The following is a 24,106-nucleotide window of genomic DNA, read 5'->3' as shown; positions in this document are numbered from 1 at the left end:
TTCCTTAGGTTATACAGTTCTGGAGATAAGTAAGGTTTCTCTCTAAAGAATCCTTAGCTTCATTTCTAATTATTTAGTGATTTTACAGAAAAGAAATTTGTTGCAACCTTTTTTTAAGCTGGTTTATGCAGAATTTACTGCTTCCATCCTGAATGAAGGTACCTCAATTTCATGAGGGATTATAAACGGGTAGATTCTCAGTTTCAGGAGAGGGGGTAGGTCTGAGGAACTCCTTTAGATGGGTTTGTTTGTCAAATTTCGTTATCTTTGTGAGTAGATGCTCTTTATTATTATACAAGCATTTTTCTTATACTTGCTTCTATCTTCCCTTTCCTTTTTTCTAGGCGCTTATTTGCATCCGTATTAAAGATCTGAAAATCTATTATTGATCTAAGGTCTGGAAGCAGCTCTACCTGTAAATCTATTATCTGTCTGGGATTTCCCTTTCTTATCTACTGGATGAAGAAAACGCCCAGGCTGTAACTGTGGTGGTTATCAAATACAGGGTAATTCTTTCCAATACATAATGTCGGAGTGGTACCATCTCTGCTTTTCATCCGAAATGTTCTGGATTTGAACCCCAATTAGACACTGCTTTTTTATAAGTTACAAAATTCATCTTCATCATCAAAAATCACTATAATTGAATGGATAGTCTGTTGTTGCTAAAATAAATAAATAATTAACTTTTTAATTCAGTTTCAATCTAAATCATATAATTCAGCTACGTTATTCCGTTTAATTTGGGTCTGTTGAGTGAAGGGTTTACATGGAGAATGATCGCTTGCCTTTTGGTATGGGAAGAAGCATGAACGGCGAAGATAGGATTAAAGATAAGAAGATTGCTTGTGTTGTAATAAACATAATAATTTCTTCTTTTTTTTTGTTTAGTCTCCGGAACCATAGTTAGGTATTACTTCGAGGATCATGTATAATTGAATGTAAATGAAGTGTAGTCTTCTGCAGTCTCAGGTCGACCATTCCTGAGAGGTGTGGTTAATTGAAAAGCCAACCATCAAAGAACACCGATTTCCATGATCTAGTATTCAAATCTGCATAAAAGCCTTTACTAGGATTTAAACCTTAGAACTCTCGACTTCGAAATCAGTTGATTTGCGATAACAAGTTCACCACTAGACCTACCCGGTAGGTTAATAAAGAGAATCTACCCACGAAGGATCGTGAAATATAACAAACAAACCGATTCAGAGAAGTTCCTCAAATCCCTTCTTGGCACTGAGATTCATCCCGTCTATAAATGCTCAGGAAATCGACGTATCACTCAAGATGGAAGCAGCCAATTCTCCTTAGTCCAGCGTAAATACGTTCTACAATGAAAACTGCTTTTCTATAAGATACTGATTAACAATCAGAAACGAAGCTCAGAATTCTCTAAAAAAAAATCATTAGTCGAGAACAAATATCCTATTTTCCTACTCCTTCCTCCCGTAAGCCAATGATTTCACTATGATACGAGAACACTGACGTTAATTTCTGGTCACTATTTTGTTGATAATGGTTCTAATTAACAACATATCCTGGCTTGCAAAGAAGTTTAGCACCCACATTAACGGATATATTTAAAGACTTATAGAATATCGTATAATTCGATCAATTAACAACAATTTCATGCTATTTTTGTTCTCTTTACCGTATGATTTATCTCTCCTGGTTTACTGAATATTTAATACTCTTGATAATAACTGTGTTATTCCTCTGAAATAAGTTAAAAAAAAGAAAAAGATCATTAATCGTGTAAAAAGCAACTCTTAAATAGTGCCTCTATACCTCACGCGTTTTATTTCATAGTTTTAAGAGAAACTTAGATATTTAAAACAATAATATAAAACAATTATATGTACCTGTTTTCTGTCGTAAAGTAATACATTATATACACTAACATAGCTCTGTAAAGAAATCATCTTGTTTAGACCGGTTTAAATATTTTATTTTCCTACGGAAATCTTTTTAAGTATACAGATACAATAAACTGTGTCTATATTCTTATTTAATCTGTGAACACAAAGAATTTTAATAGTAATTTGAGAATTAGAATGTTAACTATATCAATTGTTTAAAAAAAAAAAACACTAAATGGTATTTAACGAAGCCGTTTTTGTTGTTCAACAAAAAAGGTGGATTATGCATTTTATTTCTATAACAAAATCGATCTATTGTGTTATAATATTATAAATTGATGTCGATCAATCGATTTATATTTATGTTATTTAACGTAATATAATCGAGCTGTTTACTTCATGTTGTATATTTCGATATTCAGTAAAATGTAATAGTGGTATAGTTCCGACCGTAGTATAAAGTGGTATTGCGCTGTTACTCTGTGACTATATCAAAGAACGTTTTGTTATCTAGGAGTTATACAGTAAGGTTAATGATTGTGGTAGCTAAACGTAAAAATTGGGCTTCCAAAAAATAGTTTAAATATGTTTGAAATTATTATACATTAAAGGTTCAGGAAACAAGAGATAAAAATTAAAAACAGGACTGCCAAAAAAAAAAAAATATTGCCGACAAATATTGATCTGAATATGAGATAATTTACTAATATTATAGGATAATTCAGTGATTCCCAAACTTTTCCGAGTCACGGTGCACTTTTTCAATAAATGCTTTCTATGGCGCCCTACCCAAGTAAAAGTTCGACTACTCGTAAGAGATAAAAATAAATAAAACCCGTATATCTTCATAATTTTTTTATTATATTAACATTAAATTAATAATTATAGATGTCTTGGTTCAATTAATTATGAAGCTTTTACAATGTTTCGCAGCGCCTCGGTGAAAAGACCGGGGCGCCGCGGCACACAGTTTGAAAATTACTGGGATAATTAAAGAACGTGCGGGTGACAGTTTTATTTATAGTATTTGTATGTAGTATAATTTTATTTCAAATTTTTTTAATCTATTTAAGAAATATTGTAAATATTTATATAGCTATGATACTTCTTGGAACGTAAGGATTCCAACGCGCGGGGTCATACATCTAAATCGGTTCAGCGGTTGAGCTGCTACGGTGGAAATAACATACATTCTTACAAACATTAGATTCCTAGGTTTCATAGGTATATACGTTTTTCCTATGCATATAGCTATATACGTTTCAATACCTTCTATAATTTCTCGCACAACTTCTTTTCTGTAGAGTGTTTTAAAATTTATTATAGTTCTTTGTTGAAAGATCTCGAAATTTTCAAATAAAGGAGGTGATTTAATTCGATTTAGAGAGGATTTTTCAAGCGGAAAATTAAATTGGGATTTATTCTTCGAATTAAGGAGGTTCAATTTAGGGAGGTTTGACTATATAGCCTATGACACTCCCGGTAACGTAAGGAAACCAACGCGGGGTCATACATCTAAATCGGCTCAGCCATTGACCTGCTACGGTGGAACAAATATACATACATACGTACACCCTAAATACATTACACTCCTTTTTTGGGCAATCGTGTAAAAGAGGAATATCATTACATTTTTTTAAATTTTTCAGGAAATGTTTTTACTTATAAACTGTTCTTAAAGGTTAAAAAGATTTATTTAATGATAATGTGTCAGTAAAAATTTATAATCAGAGAGAAATTGTTGTCAAACAAAAAAAAAACGTTTTATAATTATTTCTTTTTTAATATAAATTTACACGAAAGAATAAAAAAAAAAAATTATATTTGTTAGATACAAAATTTACAAATAAAATGGGGTTAAGGAACCGACAGAAAACATTTTTTTCCTCTACAGATAACGTTGTAAATAACTCTATAAATGAATTTTTTATGAAAAATTTTTTTTATAAATATTAAAATAACAGACAAATATTTTTTTGGATTTAATACAGCTTACTCCTATGTTAATACTATCAGATTTTAGTGAAACACAGAATCAATGGAAATGTAAAAGATGCGCCACTGATAGCTACGACTTAACGTTTACATTTGTTTGTGATGACTCGTGGACTAATTTTTTTTGCCTCTACAAAGTTTTATATTTAATTTATTTGCTTGCGTTTGAGATCTTTTTCCCCTACAATGAATGAATTTGACGGACTGCCTTTAAGATTGTTATGATTCAGTTAAATTAAGATGACTGAACCCCTATTTCCCCGGTATCTATGAAGTCTCATTTTCATTATGTAGTACATATTATAGTATTAATTAATAATAGAATATAGTTTGTAAACCCTTCGTTTGCGAAATGTCAGCTGCCGAAAGATTTCGCTCTGATATTTCCACTTCCGGTAAAATTAAACCAGACTGTAATTCTTGGAACTCAAATTATTGTAATTTAAGTGGTAAATTTAGTGATATTAAATGAAATTTGATCTAAAATACTGAAGAAAAAAAATTGTCCTTGAACTGTATTTTTTTAGAAATTTTTGGAAAATTAGGAGTAAGAGACAAAATGTTGAGGTCGAAAATCATAATTTTATGTTTTGCGTAGAATAACTTTATAAAACTCGCTAACGAAGCGTTTCCGAATTTATATTTATTTGAATTTTTTTATTTATTTTGCCATGAAAAACAAAAATATCCTGAAAGTTTGTTTGTTACATTCTTCGTGAATAACTGTGTATTATAGTAACATCTCATTTAAAACAAATGACAATGGCTTGGTTTTCTTTTATAAGATTTTCTTTTAATTTTAATTAAATTGTAAACAAAAATATTCTAAGATGTTATAAATTTATTCCTAGATAAAGAATGAATAAGCTAAATTTCGTTTCTACGGCTTAATAAAAACATAAAAAGGTTTTTGTTACATTACATTTGAATAAAATGAAAACATTGTAATAGATACAGAGTAAATCATGATTTAAATTTATAACACTTAATTCATAAAACCTCTCGTAATACTGCAATGAAAAAGTTATCCACGTTTCTTGGTAGAAATAATGATGCTATTTAAATAAAGAAAAGATCCCAATATTATAGAGGGAATACGATACAGTGTACACAATGATTAACGTATTAGACTCTCCGTCGGTGTAATGTGTACAAATATTTGGCACTTGTTTAAATATTAAATAAATTTATTCGGTAACTATATAAATTATATATTATATATAATTTTTTATTAATACCTTTTAAATTAATAAATTAAGATACCTTTTGGCTTGATTTTAAAAATTAATATAAAGAACACTTTTTATAGTACACATCTTGTGACCAAAACTGTAATAATTAAAAACTGGGAACATATTTCATGACTTTCCCAGATACGCCGGTTAAATTATACAATGCCTTGCACAGATTTTTAATTGCAAACTTTTTTATAAAATAAAAAATCAGATGTGGACACCACATGATTTACTTGTTATTAAATTATATATAGACTTTTTTACTGCACTTCATTTAAACTTATTTCATTTGAAACTGAGATACGATCCTCCAATTTTTTAAGAAAAGTGGACAGATACGCAATTGCTAAAATATTAGTTTTTATTAAAATCAAATATTTATACAGTTATTAATTCAACAATCTTATCTGAAATATTAGGTTAGAGTAAAAGTCCCTTTATTACTCTTTAAATAAATATAAGTCATATGTGTCTAATATTATGTTTTTTAAATTATTATGACGTAACCGTCAACAAAATGAAAAAAAAAAACGAAACAGGAGAAGGTTGCTAAATTTTATAGCGATTTTATTATCAAATAGACTGAAACAAATGCTTTAAGTAAAAATAATACGATTCTAAATTATAATTATCAATTAATATTAAATAATGAGATGTTTCATCAAATCTGATGTGGTATTCGCATGACTTCCTTGTACGCCTATTAAATTGCATATAAAACATTTTTAAAAGTATATAAAAATTATTTCACTAATAACTTCTGATTTTTTTCATATTTTTTTTTTTATATTGTTATTGAATTATTATTTACTGTAAACATTTTTTTACAATCAGAGGTTAATAGGTATTAATAAATCCATATATTTAAATTTGAAAAAAAAAAGGAAATGATGTCTGGTTCGTACCGATGTCCCTTCCCCGTTGTAACATCCAAATATTTTATTAATTAAAATTTTATTTGACTCTAACTCTGGAACCAGTGAAAATAAGTACCACTTATGATATATCGTTGAGAAGCTCTCAATGAGGGCAGTTAAGAAAATGTCCAAAATGCAAAATTTTGAATTTTGGGCTTTTTTTTTGGACATTTTTGGTCCAATCGATTGTAATCAAAAGGGAAGGTGCAAAACTAGATATTACAACAGTCCAAAATCCAAAATTTCAACATCTTACGCCTAATCGTTTTGAGTTATGCGAAATACATACGTACGTACGTACAGACGTCATGTCGAAACTAGTCAAAATGGATTCACGGTCAGTCAAAAGGGATATTTCCGTTGAAATCTGAAAACCGAAATTTTTTGCGATCACAATACTTTTTTTAATTCGTACAAGGAAGTAAAAATTCTACAAATTTGTAAAAAAAGGTTAAAAAAATAGAATTTTTTAAAATTTCTACGAAATTATGAAATAAAATATCCTTAAAAATTCGTTATATGTTCTTGAACAATTTTGCCGTATTAAAATAACTCTTAAGAAAACGCGTATTAAAATAATTTTATAAACGTTGAGATCGAAAAATTTTTCCTAATCTTTTAAAATTTGGGAGCACAATTACTAAGAGGGATTTTGTTATTGAATAAGAGCCAAAAAAGTATATATTTTTTATAGAAGTGGAATAATTTTTTCTTAAATATGTAAAAATATTCATATATAGGTTAAGGTAAATAAATTTTCTTAAGTAAAGCTTTCTCTAAATCTAATACCCTTATCAATAAAGGTTAAAATAATTTATGCATTTTAAGTCAGAGTCTACATTTAAAAAAACAGTTGTAGCATTTTTTGATAGCTCTATATATACAGTATAAATTTTGAAAAGATTCTTGAAAAATATTTAAACAAAATGGTGATAGAGCAAATTATAAAAAAAAAATTATTTAAATTTTCCGAGGTGGGCATTGATTCTTTGAGAAAATTGTTTTTGATCATTTATATATATATATATGCATTGTAGAAAGCAAATTTGCTTTAATATAGTTTTCTCTAAAATGGTTCTGAAGAAAATCGAAATTGGTTTTACTCTATATCCCCCCACTGCCTTAACGAATATTGAAAAAAGTAATCTATAGATTGCATGTAAAAATAATATAAAGAAATATTTGAGCTAAATTTTAAGAAATTCGGTTCGGTCTTGAGATATAAGGTCAAAAACTGTGCAAAACACGTGCATAGATACATACGTTTTCGGTCTACATCACCGATTCTCCAACTTTATCGCCCACCGCCTACATTGAGAATCAAACATTTTCTTGCGTCCTCAAAATTTTTAAATTTACCATCTGTTAAAAATAATAATGGCAATTGCTGTTTTTAAGATGCTCTCTTAAAAACAGTAGTTGCAATTATTGTTTATAAACGTGGCATATCCTTTTTCTGAGTTGAAATTAACATTTATAATTAGAGCAGTTAAAATGCATATTTAATCATATTGGGAATTATTTTTATTAAAATTTCTTTCAAAAAAATTACAATTGTATCTATGTAGTTATATAATAATAATGGTGATAACACATTCAATATAACAGTACAATAGTTATATATTGTTATATAAAACAAAGCTTTAAATTGAAAAATTACACTTACATTAATGTGAAGGATGAATCTGATGTGCGTTAACAAGTTTGTTAATATCAGGCTCGAATTTACTTAAAAACAGCCATAAGTCGCCGCGTTCGATAACGTGCAGCCGATTTCTCTTTTTGATTAGCGATGTTGCTACAGCAGCCACAGACAAATACGACGACGGGAATGCTATCAGAAATCGTTGAACAATCGACGATAATTTTCACGAGGGAAACTTTAAAACTGTTCCCACTGATTTTCTTTTTACTTCCTTGTACGAAGTAAAGGAAGCATTCTGATAGCGAAAAATTTCGATTTTCTAATTTCAACGGAAATATCCATTTTGACCATCCCTGAATTCATTTTCACCAGTTTCGGTGTGACGGCTGTACGTATGTTTGTATTTCGCATAACTCAAAAACGATTAGCCGTAGGATGTTGAAATTTTGGATTTAGGACTGTTGTAACATCTAGTTGTACCCCTTTCCTTTTGATTGCAATCGACTGGACCAAAAGTGCCCGAAAAACAAAAAAAATTTCATTTTGTACTTTTTATTAATTGCAGTAATAAGCCCTCATTGAGAGCTTTTCAACGATATATCATAATTTGGACTTATTTTCATTGGTTTCAGAGAGAATAACTCTTTATTATCTTTAATGTTATCGCGCCTTGTTGTCGTAGGTTATTCAATTTTCATCAACCGCTTCAGAAATTGCTCAATTTCGTTACGTTTTAGTAGAGATTTGCAGATAGAATTTCGACCGAGGGAATTTTTCTAGTCGGATCATGCGGCACCCAAACTTCTTTTACTTCTTTTTATAGCCAGCTTTTTTCAAACGGTTTAACACTGTCTAGTGATGGATGTGTAGGTCATTGCCGATGTCATGACTGCTTACATGACGGTCTTCCTCGACTTTTGCCAGAATATCATTTACTTTTTCTGTGATTGGTAGCCCATTGCGAGGAACATGTTTGACAGCGAATTTTCCAGAACGATAGCGACTGAACTGTCTTTTGGCTGTTGCTTTTGATAACATATCTTGCCCATAAACAGCACAAATTTCTTTACGGGTCTGCGTTGTATTTGCTCCTTTATTGAAATAAAGTTGTAACTTGTAGCGCAGTTTTGTGGAAAGTTCATTCATCTTCACGGCGCAATACCTTACGTTTGAGTATAAGAATTCCAACACTTTCTGCACATCTACTAGCTTCAACTACCAGCTATCAAATGACGTTCAGCCTGACCTGCTGTGAATCATATATCCTGATATTTTGGACGATAGTAGTGTCTTGGCCACAAAAGGCCCAGTACTTTCTAGACTACGTATTTTATTAAATCTATTATTATTATTACATAATTTGTTTGGAATAACCGTAATTTGTTGGATTAACTTCCACTTTTCGGCTAGTAAAGAAACACAACATATTTTTGTATTGAAGAATAACAAACGTTTCTCCTTTATTCATTTTATGCAAAATTATTTGATTTCAATAACTAAGAGAGAGTAAATGAGTGTATATGTTTGGAGGTAGATTGATTGATCCAAAAAGGGGTGGGAGTGATAGGGAAAGGTTATTAGCCTATTTAAAAAAAGAAAGACATTTACTAATTAGTTTCAGTCTATAATGGGAAATCCTAATTCATCAAATGAGTTATATTCAGTAAGTTATTCGAGTAAAAGGTATGCTTGAAATCAATTTAAATTGAAATATTGTTGTTGCATAATGAAAATAATAATTAATAATTCATTGAGTTTATCATAACTTGTTATTGTAAAAACGAGTATTTGATTCAATGCAAATTTCTTCTTGCTATAAAATTCTAATTAAAAATTTTTCTTTTACTTAATTGTATCTGACTGCCTGTTCGAGAAAATACAATATTATTACGTGATGCTAATGATTTTTAATTTATGTAATATATATCGTCAATATATCAAACGAAGAACAAATAAAATTAACATTTCCAAATTGTAAAAGTTACGTTTATAAAATTTATATTTTAGCAAACTTGTTTTCTTACTTGGTACACTTAATATAGTCATACTATATAGACATTTATTATAAGGAAAATAATGCTTATAGAATAAACAGCGTTTTCGCACGTTATGAGGTTTTTAGATAGATCTTGGCGTTTCAGAAATCTATCTAACAAACAAAAGCCGGAAATTGATTGCATAATTTTTTTATTTTGTAATTAGAATTCTAACGGGTAGTGGTCTGGGGTATTGGGAGTAGGTTTACATTGGTAGGAGTATTAAGATATTTTAGTGTCTATTATTTTTAACAAAATACGTTTTTAGCATTAAATTATGAATTTTTTTTTTTCATTTTGTATGCTGCCATACCCGATGGGATGCGTTTTGGTAAAATTAACTTGAAAAAATAATCTCTAACTTGTGATGATAAATTAAAAAAATGACATTAAAATTGTTTAAAAAATCAGCCATAATTCTAAATAAACAAAATCATAATAGGAAGGGGGTGAAAATTTTTGGATAAGTTTTTTTTTTAAGGATACTAAGAGTAAGGGCTATCATAAAATTAAGATTTTTACATATTAAACTCAATGGGGTAACTTGCGAGCTGCATTTAAATAAAAAATAAATAAAAAAAAAAACTGTTTACCACAGACCATTAGACTGGGATGACTAAATATGTTTATAGTGGTTTAATATAGAAAATATAGATGCAAATAACTGATATTAACTTCTTTTTTGAAGCAAGATATAGCTAAGAGAATAAACAATGTACAGTTTTTTTTTTGGGGAGTGTGTGAGCGTAAATAGAAATTATTCTTCATAAAAACAAACTTTTGTAAGAAATTTTCTTGCTTGATTTCTCCGGTAAAGAATTGAAATTTTATTTGTGCCAAATCACCACTACACTTTTTTCCAATTTTAGTAAAAATTTAATACATTCTTTTCCCCTGAAAGTAGTATCAGTTAACCAAGTTTGAAGAATATTGGTTTACGAACTCCAATAATAATACCAAATACAGGCTAATAACAAACGCACAAACATACACAGGCCAACATACATTTAACACAGTTTTTACATACATACGCACATATTTTACATTTTTACATACATACGCACAGACGTCCGTCTGTGCGTATGTATGTAAAAATAGATTTTTTAGACTAGAGAGCACTGGAATAAAAAAAATATATTTCGCAGATTATTTACGATTTATTTAAATATATCTTTTTCTGTTAAAAAAAAATTAATGTCTCCTTAAGGCACAAAACCTAAAAAAAGATCAGCTTTATAGATATTTTTTGGCCTATCTATACAATACCGGTCTACTTTTGATCGGTATACTTATTGCTATAGCTGGAAAAGTAAAAAACACAGTATAAGCATTTAAAAATTTGGGACGTTTGTACAGTCGCCGCCAAGTAACGACGAGCATGGAGTGACGATGATACTACCCAACGTAAAAACATGTTCTACGCTCTTAGAAATCCCCCTTACCAAATACTTGGCTAATTCTGCATTGTACATTGTAAAATGTAATATCGGATGACAGGATATGTGTTACTAGTTACACAGTAAATGTTGCGATAGATGGTTATTACTGTAACTTTACTTACTGAAAAATGAATTTTCGTTTTAATTCCTCAGTTAGAACGCTCTCCTCGCTATCATCACTATCTTCAGTGTAATTCTAACCATTATCACTGAATCTACATAGAGACAATGAAAGATTCTGTCAGAGAATCGATTAACGATTCTTGGCTCCAATATTCACCTTCGATTTTTTTAACTTTTTTGACACTAAGGTTTCCAGTGTTCGTCGCTAATAGAATACATTTTATATTCACGCAGTTTCTGCACTTCTTATATCTCAAACGTTGTGTTGTGGCTTGCAGCATGACGTTTTACCTCAGACCATATCATCTTTATTGGATTTAAATCAGGATGTTAAGGTAGAAGCCGGAGAACTTGATTCCCACTTCTTTCCAACAATTTCAAATCGGTATCGATTTGTGTTATTTTTGTTCAGTTTAATTAGTTTATACAATTGTGGTTTAAGCATTTGAGAAGAAAATGGAATATGTAGCTATTCTATTCTGTAGCTGAACACTCATGTCTTGTGCTTTACTTGATGACATTGGAAGTTTTTCAGGAAGCGTATTATGATACAGAGAACTGTCAATAACTACTACAGACTCTGGAAGAAGGTGGAGAATAAATTTTTCTACAGCCCGTTTCAAATAATTTTTAGTATTCATGCTATTATGGTAAACGCCACTTTTTGATTTGGCTGTCCAAGTTAACACTGCGTTTAGAATAAAGAGCCCATTTCACCTCCGGCGTCAATTAAAATTAAGCCCTCACCTTTATTTATCAATACATGAAGTCTTCTACCGCTATCATCAGCCCAGGAGTTTGCCGTTGAATGAGATGATAAAACATAATATTCATTAAGTATACAATTGCTCGGTTAGATTTTCCGAAATCACTGATTGCCTACAAATATGAAATCCTTTTCTGCCTAATTTCTTATTTTTTAAATAAAACCTTTCCTTCAGTTTTCTGTTTTGTGCCACTTATAACTTAATTCTTTTAAAATTCTTCTTAAAGTAGTTTCATTGCTGTTAAAATGAATTTTAATTTGCAATTCTTTACAGAGGTTTTAACTGTTGGCAACTTTTCTTTCTTTGAGTGAAATTCATTCACAGTTCGCCTAACCACGCCTTTTATCAAAATCATCTTATCCGGTAATTGATTTAGAACGTTTCTTTTTTTTTCGCGTTGATTAACGAACATTCTGGGCCCCCATTTACGGGGGCCGAAGCAGTCTTGGACTCGTCAACAGGTTCCACAAGCTGTTACAGAAAATGCTTATGTATTCCTGGGCAATACCGACTATACCTCCAACCCTGGGAAACCGCTAATAAAGCATTACTTCAGGAGGGCGGTAGGCTTTAAACCTGAGTCCTGGAAAAGCCACAGGAAGCTCAACTTCTCTCCTCAAACTTCTGTATAGCTATTGATGCTTATCATTTTTTAATTTTCCTACGCTAAAGACTCTTTCTTCATGAAATCAGACACGATGTTTACAATTTCGCGCGTCTCTCTTCGAAGTTTTTTTACCTTTCACAATAACCTTAAATACAACCATAAATATTTGCACGTGACGAATTAAATTAAAAATTTGTAACCGTAAACCACGATAATAACCTTTAAGAAATATTGTATAGAACATTAATTTACTATGTAACAAAATTCACGACACAAGCCAAAGAATCGTACCGAGAGGCAGAACCATAGAAGTGACATTTTTTATACATTGAAAAGCAAAGAGAAACAAAAATAAAATAAAATAAAAATTTTCATTTTCTTAGTAGTGTAAATACAAAATACATTGCCTCGTAAACAACAGTTGCATCATCTTTATTTTACTAAATGATGACTAATCATAGTGTGCCAATGTTTCAGAGAACCATACTATAGCAGTGACGTGCGGGCCGGTCATCTAAGAACGCCGTTATGTGGCTGTACTTTACTTACATAAGTATGTGTGTGTGTTTGCGTGCGTGCGCACGCACGTTGCCTGCTTTTGCTTATTATTTCCCGACTGGATGGATTGATTTCTGCATATGGAGCAGATTTAACTTTACAGCATTTAAATGTGGTCATAATTTTTCAAGAACGTAGGGATTAACAGACGTTATCCCTATTTTTTCTTATCTAAAAATTTTATTAAAATTTTTTCACATAATTTTATCCCCCTTTTATAGTTAAGGAATTTTTTGATGGTAGTCGATTTTATTCAAACTCCCGAAAGTGGTTGGCGGCAAAAACTAGCTTTTTTCCTTTTTCTAGGTTCTGGGCTGAAAGTCAAATTTTTGTATTAATGAGACTACGCTATTAGATTTGTATGCAATTTAGGTTATAAATTTGGGTAATTTCATTTAGTGGTAAAGGGTAATATACTTAATTTTTTTTTTTTGGGGGGGGGGGGTTCGACAGTTATCGTTTTTCTGGGTATCTCTTCAGACTGGCTTAACCGATTTGAATGAAATTTTTTATAATGGTTTTTGAATTTGGGTCGTTCAATACCATTTAATAAGATACAGTCATCATGAATCGTTTTTTTTTTTTGGCTTCAGTCATTTGACTGGTTTGATGCAGCTCTCCAAGATTCCCTATCTAGTGCTAGTCGTTTCATTTCAGTATACCCTCTACATCCTAAATCCCTAACGATTTGTTTTACATATTCCAAACGTGGCCTGCCTACACAATTTTTTCCTTCTACCTGTCCTTCCAATATTAAAGCGACTATTCCAGGATGCCTTAGTATGTGGCCTATAAGTCTGTCTCTTCTTTTAACTATATTTTTCCAAATGCTTCTTTCTTCATCTATTTGCCGCAATACCTCTTCATTTGTCACTTTATCCACCCATCTGATTTTTAACATTCTCCTATAGCACCGCATTTCAAAAGCTTTTAATCTTTTATTCTCAGATACTCCGATCGTCCAAGTTTCACTTCCATATAAAGCGACACTCCAAACATATACTTTCAAAAATCTTTTCCTGACATTTAAATTAATGTTTGATGTAAACAAATTATATTTCTTACTGAAGGCTCGTTTAGCTTGTGCTATTCAGCATTTTATATCGCTCCTGCTTCGTCCATCTTTAGTAATTCTACTTCCCAAATAACAAAATTCTTCTACCTTCATAATCTTTCCTCCTCCTATTTTCACAAATAGGAATCCTATATGAATCCTGTATTTCAAAAATGTTTTTTTTTTTTTTTTTTTTTTTACTTAATTATTTACTAACATATTACAATACTTTAATATTCCGCTTAATTTTTCTTCTAGCTTGTCAAAAACATAGCCTTTCTTAGCCAGAGTTGTATAATTTTCCTGGAAAAGCTATACATTTCTGTCGGTTTCTTTTTGTTGGCACATTATTAAATTATATTTAAAAAATTCAAATTTTGTTAAATTATAGAATATTTTAAGAAAAAATGGTTGTAATAGAAAAAAAAAAGAATTACTTATAAATCTAGAATGTTCACACGGGTACAAAAATAAAAATACAAAATTACGTAAGGCAAATTGTAGTCGATCGATTAGATCAAGTTTACTAACTGTTCCAATTAGTTTCTAACTTACGCATCGAAGTATTAAAGAATTTAAAAAAATAGAAAAAAAAAATTCAGTACGGATTATTAACCCGCGGTTAATATTAAACAAATAGAAACTCATAATTTGCTGATTTTTTTTTTTACTTTGCATTATATATTTACCGATGAGCTTGCAACTTTATATCTTCCTTTATAATGAGTGTAAAAATGGAGGAGGGTATTATTTTCTTTCCCATTTTTTTCCCTCTTAACTTTTTTAGTTTGTTTTTCAAATTTACTTAAAAGACTAATAAAAAATTTAAAGAAATATTCTTTATTTAACCTTTCAAATCTAATTTTTCATCTTACGCCCATACCTAACCCACAAAAAAAGAAGAAATCAAGTAAAGTTAAAAACTACCAACTACATATATATAGTGAAGTTCAGTTTTTTAATTTTTTTATCAAATTTTCAATTGTGTTCATTTAAACTCTCTCTCTCTCTCTCTCTCTCTCTATATATATATATATATATATATATATACATATATTTGGTAAGAGAATTCATGTAAGTACGTATAATTTAATAGTATAATTACCGAATAATTGAACCAGTTAAATTATGTTGTCAAGATTACCGTCATTATGTCAGGTATTTCTTTAAACATTGCAGTGTTTCTTTTTAACGATAATTTATTTTAGTTAGACTATTTATTTTGGTTACAACGAAGTTTGTGTGTGTGTATATATATATATATATATATATATATTAATTGCTTTATTATAAATTTAAACTATCGGAGTTAAAAACATGTATGTTTTGTATTTTTTTTTTTTTGTTTGGCAAAAAGGAGCTTCTCTCTTTAGATTATCTTAAATTCTCCAACAGTTTTTCGTTTCAGGTTAATGTACTATGGATACCGGTGTGCTTTGGTGGTTGGGTTTCAATTAATCATAATCACACATCTCAGAAATAGTCGACCTGAGACTGTACAAGACTGCACTTCATTTACATTCATACATATCATCCTCTGAAGTAATACATTACGTTAGTTCCGGAGGCTAAACAGAAAAAGAGAGGTTAATGCAGTAAAAGTTTTGTTTTATAATACAGAACAGTGAAAATCATGTTATAAAATATTTTGGTCCCTTTTAGTAAAATATAAATTTATTATCAGATTTTAAACATATATTGAGTCTTTATTCCTAACTTAAATTTTTATATTTCTTGTAAATTTTGCCTACCAATTCTTACGTGTTGCTTAGAGCAGGGGGTCTTCAAATTATTTCACTCTGGAGTCAGTATTTTTAACCAGTATTACCTCGATTGCTGCAGTCCAACATAAAAAATATTTTGATAGAAGAGTACAAATATTTATGTTGCTAGCTCTTTTCCTTCTGCTTTATATCTGGTAGTTCAGGTTGGATTATATGAACTGAAGTCATATAGCGCTTTTAGGGATATGTACTGATTTCTGTGATAAGATTACGGAATACGAACAACAGATAACTGATTAATGTGTTTTGTATTTATATGATTTTAAAATAAATTATTTATGAAATAAGCTGAGTTTTATTTATTTTTGTCTTAATTTTTTTTCAGCTTTGTGGAGGCTGCATTTTGGCGCTAGGAGTTTGGTTAAAATTGGATCAGAAATCATTTATTGCTATAACTCAGATCGCTGAAAATAAGGATGTTCCAGAGGTAAGTAATATATTTTTAATTATAAAAATCTTGGGCAAATTCTTAATTAGGTAAAATCTTAGGCAAAGTACAATTAATTTCTTTTCTTTTTTCAGTACTGGATTGTTTTTATATTATAAGTAATAGATTTTTTTATTAGCTTATATGTGTGTTCATAAAATCAGCCACTTTTTCTCACAAAAAATCTGATGTTTACACCACATGACTTCCTTGTATGCTTTTAAATTACATATACACAAATTCTTATTAAAAGTAAATAAAATTTTTTTCGTTAATAACTTATGATATTTTTTCATAATTTTTTTTTTTTAATTATTATTTATTGTAATTTTTTTTACAATCAGAGGTTAATAATTATTAATAAATCTCATTTAAATTAAAAAAAGGTAAAAGAGAAAAAAGAGATGATGTCGGATTTGAACCGATCTGCTTTCCCCTTGCAAGATAAAAATATTTCATTAATTAAAATTTTATTTGACTATAACTCTGGAACAAATGAAAATAAGTACCATTTATGATATATCGTTGAAAAGCTCTCAATGAGAGCTGATTACTGCAGTTAAGAAAAAGTCCAAAATCCCAATTTTTTTTGACTTCGGGCTTTTCTGGGCACGTTTGTTTCAACAGTCAAAAGGGAAGGTGCACAATTAGATGTTACAACAGTCCCAAATTCCAAAATGTCAACATTCTATGGATAATCGTTTTTCAGTTTGCGAAGTACATACGTACCTCGCGCCGATACTAGTGAAAATGGTTATTTCCGTTGATATCTGAAAACCGAAATTTTTCGAGATCAGAGAAGTATTGTGACCTTTCCTTTACTTCGCACAAAGAAGTAAAAATAATTGGAAAAGATTAAACTAAATAAAAAATAAAACTTAATTCAGTAATGTTTTAGTTATATTAAGTAACGCCGAGCGGTCTGTTCTAGTGGTAGACTCGTCATCTGAATTTACTTGTTTAACAATTGATTCTTAAAGTCGAAGCTTGTAAGGTTTAAATCCTAGTAAATATTAGCTACTTTTATACTGATCTGAATACTAGATATTGGATACCGGTCTAATTTGGTAGTTTGGTTAAATTAACCACACAACTCGGGAATGGACGGCCTGTGTCTGTACACAGACTACATGGGATACGGAAATAGAATTTTCTAGCGTATGACAAATTCCACGCAACCGGGATTCAACTCGGGACCTCCGGATATTTGAAAACCTTTCGTAGTTCTACGTTGATATTGAAAATGCTTTCTTCGATATTTTTTTCTACTATTTATGTATGAAGGTAAAAAAACGCTGTATTTTAGGTGAGATACAAGTAAGTGTAGAGAACTTGTGAACCTCTCGCGAATTGTAGTCGCAAGAAATCACTGTCCGAAAAATTCACACACATCAGCATAGCTGAATAATCATCAAAGTGTCATATAATACCAGCTTTTGTTGTCAAGCTTCTTGATTTTCTAATAAGGCTATAAATTTCTTAATAATTTCCTGATAATTAAAATATATTATTAAGGAAAATACGGGTTTGACTGTTAAAGAGAAATTTAAAAAACGCATTTATTTTTCAGAGGATAAAAAGATTTTTCATGATTATTGGGGATTCTTAAAAAAACATACTTTTGAAGCACCATTTTGTGTATTAATGTATCACAAAAGATTAAAACGTATTTAATCTAAAAAATAACTTCTCAAAAGAAATATGGAATCATCTACAGTAGAAACTAAAATATCTGTTAAAATCAGGTTCTTCAAGCTTGTGCACATCAGGTTAAACTGATATACGAATAGATAAGTTTTTGCACCTTGTGAAAAACACTGAAAGGAACCCCTAGCTAAGAAACTTTCCGAGTTATTTAATGAAAAAATCACGTACGGTACAAAATTCCATTATATAATACCAACAAATGGACACTACGTGTACAATAAGCTACAACTCCTGTTTCGCGAAATTTACTTTCTCATTAAATGAAAAGTAAAATTATTATTATATATTACTTCGTAAATATTACGCAGTATAAATGTGCGCTGTGGTTGTGAATATGAAATGCTCTTTCTAACACCACGAGACTACTATATAATTCAAACAGAGGGATGGCCAATGATGTATTGTTTGTGTTTAAACGTTCACGGGGTCATAAAATACTCACCTAACAGCAAAAAATGGGTCAATTGCATACACTCCATATTAGTTTTGGATTGCGTGGCCGTAGAACTTTTTTATATACATCGTACACTGGAGTTTCAGAAAGGTTTTAATATACAGAGTGTGTCATAAAATTCTCCCGGACTTTCATAACCTATTCTACTCGTAAAATAATAGAAAACGTTCATATAACATATGTCCTAAAATGCTTCGTTTGCGAGTTACGGCTACTAAAGGAGTTCGCTCGGATTTCAGCTACTCCGGTAAAATGAGGTCGTACTGAAATTGTTAGGACGTTAATTAAGGGGCAGAATTAGTGATTTCTTGTAGTTTTTGACCTGGAAAATCGAATAAAATAGGACTTTTGGAGAAATCTGGGGTGAAAACCAATAAATTGGGGTAAAAACCCGTGTTTTTTACTTCCTTGTACGAAGTATAGTGATCGCGAAAAATTTCGGTTTTCAGATTTTAACGGAAATATTCACTTTCACCATCCCTGAATCAATTTTTACTAGTTTAGGTGTGACGTCTGTACCTAAGTATGTATCTCGCATAACTTAAAAACGATTAGCCGTAGGATGTTGAAATTTTGGATTTAGGACTGTTGTAATATCTAATCGGGCATCTTTCCTTTTGATTGCAATCGACTGGACCAAAGTGTCCAAAAAAGACTTTTTGTTAACTGCAATAATAAGCCCTCATTGAGAGCCTTTCAACGATATATAAAAGTACCACTTAATAAGTGGTACTTTTGTCACTGGTTCCAGAATTATAGCCAAATAAAATTTTAATTAATGAAATATCTGTATCTTACAAGGGGAAGGCGCATCGGTTTGAATCCGACTTCATTTCCTTTTTTTTAACTTTTTTTAAATTTAAATATATTTATTTATTAGTAGTTATTAACCTCTGATGTAAAAAAAATTATGATAAATAATAATAAAATATATGTATGCATCTATGAAAAAATATTAGAAGTTATTAACGAAATAAAATTTTATGTACTTTTCATTTAAAAAAAAATGTGTTTTGCATTTAACAAGTGGACAAGGAAGTCATGTAGTGTCCATGTCAAATTGTTATGTTTGACGTACAATAACTTGGTAAATGAGTAATAAATACATCAAAGGTTTAAGCAAAACATGTAGAGAACTTAATTCTGTAGAAAATGGATTAAGATAAGTTGAATAAAACAAAGAAAAGTTGGATCGTATTTTATTTCGAAACAGTACACTAGAGCAAAGTGCATTATACGTACCAATACATAAAATATTCAAACATGAGCCCGTCATTTTCAACACATTTTTTAGAATACTTCTTTACTGCTTTTGTTGGTTTTTTAGTTTTTCAGGGCTGCCCTTACGTTGCTCAGCCACGTCCATAATGCGGACAATTAATTCTTCAAGAGAATGCATTTTTGTTTTGTATACAATATACTGTTATTAATTCAAACAATTATTTAAGTAATTTTTATTTTACAATTATGTAATTTCCAGCTTTTTTTTAATTTTTAACAGCAAATCTTGTTTTTACAAATTTTTCACATCGTCAAAAAGAATTTGGTTTTTGTTTACATTAAATGAATACTTTTCCGACAAATATATGTACTATTTCTAATTGAAATTCTAACTTTTCTTCATTTTATTCACTTATCTTACACCATTTTGTTTAGAATGATATTCTCTACAAGTTTTGTTGAGTTTATTATCCATTTAACAAAGTTGTTGTACGCCAAACATAAAAAATACGTTGTTTTATACCAATTTATTTGATTTCACCTAGGGGTGAATCCCCCATTTTTTTTTGTTGAGAAATAGCTCCTTTTTTGGTTTTTTGAGAAATTTAGGGATTTCTAAAAAAACTGCAGATACGGTTGTGGGATCTAATTTATTCGATTTTTCAAAAATCATAAGAAATCACTAATTCTGCTCCTTAATTAACGTCCTAAAATTTACAGTACGACCCCATTTCACCGGGGTAGTTGAAATCGGAGCGAAATTTTTCATTAGCCGTAACTCGCAAACGAAGCATTCTAGGTCTTAATGTTTATATTGATCTTTCTCCCTTATTTTCACGAGTAGTTATGAAAGTCCCTGAAGAACTTGGATAATACATTCTGTATTTTATTTTACAGCGCGCATTCCTCTCATAAAAATAACGAGTAAAGTTCATAATAAACATTGATGTGGAGACACTTTGATAATGCTATATTAAATTACGGATACAAATCAGTAACTAATATTATGGATTTATGTAGAATGTTACATGAAGAATTAAAAAATATGGGTTAGGGAACTGCAGTATTGCTATGTTAAGAAGAAAATATAATTTTATGACAATATGTCTATATATTGACTTCATATATAAATTGGAAGTCGTGCTTCCAAATTTCAAGTTTTGAAGAAACATTTTCCTGAAATAAGTAATTACTGAAATTAGTTACCCTCACCCTCTTTTTGAAATATTTATCAAAAAAAGACTTAAGCATCTCTACAATATATTATGTCCTAATAATTAACTATTAAATTACAATAGAATTTATAATAAGAAATCAACTTTCATTTAAATTCATATGTTCGCATCACCTCCACCGGTAAATGAACTTTTTCAAAGAATTAATGACATTATGCACCATTTATAAACGTCAACCTCTTCAGAGATTAAGCAAAATAGAGGCCATTGCATATACACACTCACAAACAATTTTTATCCGGAAGTATTGTGATTGCGAAAAATTTCGATTTTCAGATTTTAACGGATATATCCATTTTGAATACTTCTGGCGTGACGTCTTTCTTTCTTTCTTTTTCCTATTTAGCCTCCGGTAACTACCGTTTAGATAATACTTCAGAGGATGAATGAGGATGGTATGAGTGTGAATGAAGTGTAATCTTGTACATTCTCAGTTCGACCATACCTGAGATGTGTGGTTAATTGAAACCCAACCACCAAAGAACACCAGTATCCACGATCTAGTATTCAAGTGCGTGTAAAAATAACTGACTTTACTAGGACTTGAACGCTGGAACTCTCGACTTCCAAATCAGCTGATTTGGGAAGACGCGTTCACCATTAGACCAACCCGGTGGGTCTAGCATGACGTCTGTACGTACGTATCTCAACTCGAAAACGATTAGCCGTTGAATGTTGAAATTTTGGATTTAGGACTCTTGTAACATCTAGTTGTGCACCTTCCCTTTTGATTGCAGTCGACTGGACCAAAAGTGTCCAAAAAAAGCCAAAATCCAAAAAAATTGAATTATCGTTGCAAAGCTTTCCAACAATATGTCATAAGTGGTACTTATTTTCATCGGTTCCAAAGTTATAACCAAATAAAATTTTAATTAATGAAATATCTGGATCTTCCAAGAGGAAGGCACTTCGGTTTAAATCCGACTTCAGCTTCTTTTTTAACATTTTTTTTTTAATTTCAATATATTGATATATGAATAATTAGTAACCTCTGATTGTAAAAAGGTTTTAAAAGAAATAATAATTCTATAATAACAATAAAAAAAAAGTTAGTTATGAAATAGAATTTTAGGTACTTTTCATTTAAAAAAAAATGGGTATAAGTAATTTAATAGGCGTACAAGGAAGTCATGTGATGTTTACATCAGATTTTTTAATGTAAGATTTTCAGAATATTTTTTTTGTTTGGTTTTTAATAAAAATTAATTTTTTATAATTGTTTTTTATTGAATTTAATTAAATTTTCTCGGAATTAATTTTCTACAAATTTTGTTTTAAAATTACACTTGATTATTGGCAGTTTAATGAAGTAAATATACGCTAAACCTAAAACAGTCTTGGATTGAATATAATTTTTTGGGATTTAAAATTTTCTCGAAACTACTAGAGTTACAATTTGTATTACCCATTTAAAAAAAAAAAAAAACTGATAACACAGTTGTAGAACTTTTCCCGTCAAGCGGCTAAAACGGCGTTCCGGGAAAGTCCTCTCAGCTATGGATTGTTTTTGATGTATGGTTTACATACACACACACACACAAAACCTAATTTCAAATATTTATCATTTTATGTAAATATAATATTTTTTTTCGTTTATTTAATTCAGTGATTCTAACTAAAGCTCGCGCGCATGCCGTATTTAATTCGCGCAGGTGTGGCGCTACTAACGGTGATGGTCAGTACTAACTAAAGTAATTTCACAACTTACATAGAACCAATTTCGCTTGTACAGTCAGCAGACTGGTGTAGCAGCGAGGCAGAATGCACCAGGTATCTGAGTCGACCAGGCCATCGAGTTCAAGACCCAGACAGACTGAGCTACTTTTTTACACTTTAAACATTATTCAATTCACTGTGACGTCACAACCTAGCAGACGACTACATTAGCATTTTTTTTGGGGAGGGATGCGATTTTAAAAAAAATTATTTTTTTGCAAATGTTGTTATTTCTTATTTGTTAACAAATGTGCCTAAGAAAAGTATGACCTTAATTAGGCGAAATCTTGATACTGGAGGGTGACCTTACTCTACAGCCTCACTCCCTTGACCGGTAAAGTTAAAAATTTAACGGCATCAGTGCCTCATATATAGAAGTATGGAATGGAATGCAAAGTTGGCGGGAGTTTATTACTCCCTACTTTATCGCAGAACCTGGACAGAGTCCCTTGCTGCTGGATCATTCTAATCGGGCTTGTTTTTTTTTAAAAGGGTTAATTTTAAATAGCGGGTCTAATTTTTAAGTTTTGTTTATTCTTTTAGTGATTTTAAGACGGATTATTTGCATTCCAAGTATAGAAGTAATTTGACCAAGTTTGATCAAAATCGGTCCAGCAGTTCTGGAGTTATAAAGTAATTTAGAGGCCAACACCGAACACATGTACATACGAACATTAACATCCGGAAAATTCCGTCTGGATTTTTCGATTTTTGGGTTCTTTAGGTGTCAAAACGTAAACATCCGGTGAAAACTGCATATACCCAAATTGGACCGATTACAATACTTTCCCTTCTACAGTTTTAGCTCTGTTATAACGCTATCTGGTCGGGAAAATAATATTGTAGATTACACATAATACCAGAATTTTTTCCCAATAATTTATGCCTATAGATTTTTAGTGTAGCATTAATTGATCTTAAAGCAGAGATCTCGACAAAGTATTTCGCTAACCGTAATTTGTAATCAAAGAATTTTTACATCTTTGTTTTAATTAACTTAATATTTGAAGATTAAGGCTGGGGACATTTGAGACAAGCCCTAAAATTCAAAGAACAGTGCTTACATGATTATCTTAAATCAAAATAAAAGTAATTACCTCTACTAGAGTCCTATAACATCCTAAGTCCTTCAACATTACAGAGCACCTTTAATGGTGTTAATTTAAGCTTATTTAATAATACTTAAGCCGCAAAGCAATAGAAATTGAATAAAAAATAAATTCAGTCTCTGCTGAAATACAAACATGAGTATAAAGTGATGGCGATGTGCAATAAATAATCTTCATTTAAGGCAAACAATCTTATTGGAATAGGTAGCATTAAGTAG

The 24,106-nt window shown here is 30.4% G+C and overlaps 1 protein-coding gene across 1 annotated transcript in view; it reads left to right on the top strand.

Moving 5' to 3' along the window:
* Tsp66E (Tetraspanin 66E) overlaps positions 1-24,106 on the top strand; it is a 362,122-nt gene that overhangs the window by 122,641 nt on the left and 215,375 nt on the right. The window contains exon 3 of the mRNA XM_075353657.1: positions 16,345-16,446. Coding sequence (XP_075209772.1) covers positions 16,345-16,446 — 102 coding nt within the window. The remainder of the gene's footprint in view (positions 1-16,344; positions 16,447-24,106) is intronic.

Source organism: Lycorma delicatula, chromosome 1 (assembly GCF_047948215.1).
Source record: "Lycorma delicatula isolate Av1 chromosome 1, ASM4794821v1, whole genome shotgun sequence".
Taxonomy (NCBI): domain Eukaryota; kingdom Metazoa; phylum Arthropoda; class Insecta; order Hemiptera; family Fulgoridae; genus Lycorma; species Lycorma delicatula.
This window is presented reverse-complemented; position numbering and strand designations above follow the sequence as displayed.